This window comes from Rhinopithecus bieti, unplaced genomic scaffold (genome assembly GCF_001698545.2).
Source record: "Rhinopithecus bieti isolate Rb0 unplaced genomic scaffold, ASM169854v2 scaffold_574, whole genome shotgun sequence".
Taxonomy (NCBI): domain Eukaryota; kingdom Metazoa; phylum Chordata; class Mammalia; order Primates; family Cercopithecidae; genus Rhinopithecus; species Rhinopithecus bieti.
Window position 1 is genome coordinate 1,187,243 of NW_016803605.1, and position 4,359 is coordinate 1,191,601.

The 4,359-nt window shown below is 49.6% G+C and overlaps 1 protein-coding gene across 1 annotated transcript in view; it reads left to right on the top strand.

The window, feature by feature from the left end:
• The window catches only part of ZC3H4 (zinc finger CCCH-type containing 4), a 55,860-nt gene that overhangs the window by 35,012 nt on the left and 16,489 nt on the right, over positions 1-4,359 (top strand). The window contains exons 10-11 of the mRNA XM_017888906.1: positions 1,938-2,049; positions 2,602-2,808. Of these exons, the coding sequence (XP_017744395.1) occupies positions 1,938-2,049; positions 2,602-2,808 (319 nt within the window). The remainder of the gene's footprint in view (positions 1-1,937; positions 2,050-2,601; positions 2,809-4,359) is intronic.

Here is a 4,359-nt window from a genome sequence, read left to right on the forward strand (position 1 = left end):
AAAAATAATAATAATAATAATAAAAAATACAAAAATTAGCTGGGCTTGGTGGTGGGTGCCTATTACAAGCTATTCCCAGCTACTCGGGAGGCTGAGGCAGGAGAATCGCTTGAACCCGGGTGGTGGAGGTTGCAGTGAGCCGAGATCGTGCCACTGCATTCCTGCCTGGGCGACAGAACTAGACTCTGTCTCAAAAAATAAAAAATAAAAAATAAAAAAATAAGATAAACAAATAAGCATTCCTAAGAGTTAGGGGGACAGATCAGCTTCTGTCTTCAGTTCAGTTATGGTGAGTGATTCCTGAGGACTAAATGATGCGGAATGGAGAACACAATTCTGGATTTCACCTAGATACTGTCTTGTTGAGATTGTGTTCAACTGGAAATAAAGGAAAACAAAATCCATTGGCTTCAACACATAGACATTTGTCTCTCAGAACCAGGAGTCTGGAGCTGGGTGAGCAATACCTGGCAGCGCAGTGGTCGGGGGCACCCTGGGGGACCTATGCTCATTCCTGCTTACCATTCTGCCATCTTTAAACATGTGGCTTTTTTGGCCGGGTGTGGTGGCTCACGCCTGTAATTCCAGCACTTTGAGAGGCCGAGGCAGGCAGATCACGAGGTCAGGAGATCGAGACCATCCAGGCTAACACGGTGAAACCCCGTCTCTACTAAAAATCCAAAAAATTAGCCGGGCATAGTGGCGGGCGCCTGTAGTCCCAGCTACTTGGGAGGCTGAGGCAGGAGAATGGCGTGAACCCGGGAGGCAGAGCTTGCAGTGAGCCGAGATTGTGCCACTGCACTCCAGCCTGGGCGACGGAGCGAGACTCCGTTTCACAAAAAAAAAAAAAAAAAAAAAAACGTGGCTTTTGTCCTCATGGTTACACAATGCCTAAAGCGATGCCTGCTGTGCCTCCCGGCATCACATCCAAGGGCTGGGAGGAAGAAAAACGGAAAACGGACAAAAGGCTTTACTTCTGTTTTTTTGTTTTTGAGACGGAAGGAGTTTTGCTCTGTCACCCACACTGGGGTGCAGTGGCACAATCTTGGCTCACTGCAAGCTCTGCCTCTTGGGTTCATGCCATTCTCCTGCCTCAGCCTCTCAAGTAGCTGGGACTACAGGTGCCCACCACCACCCCCAGCTAATTTTTTGTATTTTTTTTTTTTGAGACGGAGTCTCACTCTTGTTGCCCAGCCTGGAGTGTAGTGGCGCGATCTCGGCTCACTGCAAGCTCCGCCTCCCGGGTTCCCGCCATTCTCCTGCCTCAGCCTCCTGAGTAGCTGGTACTACAGGTGCCCACCACCATGCCTGACTAATTTTTTGTATTTTTAGTAGAGACGGGGGTTTCACCGTGTTAGCCGGGATAGTCTCGATCTCCTGACCTCGTGATCCACCCGCCTTGGCATCCCAGAGTGCTGGGATTACAGGCGTGAGCCACCGCACCCGGCCTGCTTTTCTTTAAATTCAGGAAGTACCCAGGCTTGGTTGCTCATGTCTATATATCCCAGCACTTTGGAAGGCCAAAGTGGGAGGATCACTTGAGCCCAGGAGTTTGAGACTAGCCTGGGCGACATAGTGAGACCCTGTCTCTACAAAAAAATACAAAAAAATTAGCCGAGCTTGGTGGTGTGGGCCTGTAGTCCTGGCTGTGAGAGAATCACGTGAGCCCACATGTGGAGGCTGCAGTGAGCCATGATTGTGCCACTGAATTCCAGCCTGGGTAACAGAGTGTGACCCTGTCTCCAAATAAAAAAGGTTGGGCAACAGTCTTTGGGATCTGCCCTTCCTAGACCTGTCATCCTTTCCTAAGGGGGATTCGTTTCTGTCATTGGCCCCTCCATGCACCAGCAGTGACAGAGTATTTCTTTCCTTTGCAGAGAGAAGTAAGCAAGAGCTTCCGACACCATCACCTTACGTTTTCATTGCTTCTCTTCTAGGGAGACCACTGTAATTTTAGCCATGACATCGAACTCCCAAAGAAGCGAGAATTGTGCAAGTTTTACATCACTGGATTTTGTGCCAGAGCCGAGAACTGCCCCTATATGCATGATATCCTTTAGTGCCAGCATTTTGTCTGAATGAGGGTGCAGAACTTCTCTGCTCCTTGACATTAGTAACAGCTGACCTTCCTTCACTGTGCTTTCTCTTTCTGTGCCAAGAGCTTTCTGTGAATCTCCGTCTCATTTAACACTCAGTCCACACTCAGGGGGGTCTGCCTTTCCCATCCTACCAGGGAATAAACTGAGACGCACATGGCGTATGTTCTGTTTATGTAGGCTCTGAAGACTAGCCCATACTATTGGCTGAGATTCTTCCAGGTCGTTTTATACCTTGGACGAGTCGTTAACTTCCCTAGTCTGGTTGATCATCTGAGGAAGCAGCCCCCAGCCAATGTGGTGGGGCGGGAAGTGCTCTGCAGTCTGGAGTGCCGGAGTGTCTCCATGGATCTCCTGTCAACCCACTGAGCAGCCCTGAGCACGTCGCCTCACCTCTCTGGGCTCAGATTTCTCATCTCCAAAGCAAAGGGAGTTGGATTCTGCCTTGGGTCTGGGTGGGGGTGTGTTCTCTGAGATGAAGCATTTACCTTAATTTGCCATGAACGTGATTTCCCGTGTAAGCTGTACCACACCACTGGGAACTGCATCAATGGTGACGACTGCATGTTTTCCCACGACCCTCTGACGGAAGAGACGAGGGAGCTCTTAGATAAGGTAATGTCCGGGGGGAAACGGGGTGCACGGCTCACAGGAACTGGGACATGTGCAGTCCATTGTCTCAGTGCTATAGTCTGCTTGTCCAGCCTCTGCAGTGCCCAGTTGGGTTGATCTGGAGTTGGGCCATTTTAAGGAGGACATGGGCACTGTGTCCTCTTCTGCAGGGAGTTGAGGTGGTCACAGGTGTCTTGTCTTAAGCCAGGACAGGCTTTTGCTGTTTCCCGGGGGCATGGCCAGATGAAGGGAATACTGCCTGATGTGCCTCCAAGCATGAATGTAATCTCTTAGGTGTCAATTAGAGAGAGCCCACGATACACAGGGATATACGAATCACCTGTAACCCCAGCACTTTGGGAGGCTGAGGTGGGAGGATTACTTGAGCTCAGGAGTTCGAGACCAGCCTAGGCATGTAGTGAGACGTTGTTTCTACTTTAAAAAAAAGAAAAAAAAATTGGTTGGGCTGGGTGCAGTGGCTCGTGCCTGTAATCCCAGCACTTTGGGAGGCCAAGGCAGACAGATCACTTGAGCTAAGGGCAACATGGCAAAACCCCGTCTCTAAAATAAAATAAAATAAAATAAAATAAAATAAAAAATGAAAAACTTAACTGGGTGTGGTGGCTCACGCTTGTTATCCCAGCACTTTGGGAAGCTGAGGCGGGCAGATCACCTGAGGCCAGGTTCTCAAGACCAACCTGGCCAACATGGCAAAACCCCATCACTACTAAAAATATAAAAATTAGCCAGATGTAGTGGCACATGCTTGTAGTCCCAGGTACTCCGGAGGCAGAGGTTGCAGTGAGCCGAGATCACACCCCTGCATTCCATCCAGCCTGTGCAACAGAGTGAGACTGTGTCTCAAAAAAAAAAAAAAAAAAAAATTAGCCAGGTTGTTGTGGCACATGCCTGTGGTCCCAGCTACTCGAGAGGCTAAGGTAGGAAGATCTGTTGAATCCAGGAGATTGAGGCTGCAGTGAGCCACTGCACTCCAGAGTGAGACTCCACCTCAAAGAAAACCCACAAAAAACCAAAGATGTACGAAGAAGAGGCAAAGATTGTATTTTGGTGGAAAAGTTAAACGTTTTCTTGCAACTCTCAGGGCCTCCGTTATGCATTAGAGAAAGTAAAGGGAATTTGGGGGTCTCTAAAGGGGAAGGCTCCCTTGGGGGAGGTGTCATGGCTTCTCCACTTAGCCAGGTGACATTTGAAACTCATCCTGGCATCAGTTGTCCTCTCTGAGGAGTTAGGCTGAGGACTTTGGGTTAGGGTTAAATACCCAAATATCAGTCCTGAGTTTCCTGATTCATCTGGGGAGTGAGTGGCTACGGGAACAGGTATCCTTTCTTTTTTTTTTTTTTTCTGTTTGAGACGGAGTCTCGCTCTGCTGCCCAGGCTGGAGTGCAGTGGCCGGATCTCAGCTCACTGCAAGCTCCGCCTCCCGGGTTTACGCCATTCTCCTGCCTCAGCCTCCCGAGTAGCTGGGACTACAGGCACCCGCCGCCATGCCCAGCTAGTTTTTTGTATTTTTTTAGTAGAGACGAAGTTTCACAGTGTTAGCCAGGATGGTCTCAATCTTCTGACCTCGTGATCCGCCCGTCTCGGCCTCCCAAAGTGCTGGGATTACAGGCTTGAGCCACCGCGCCCGGCC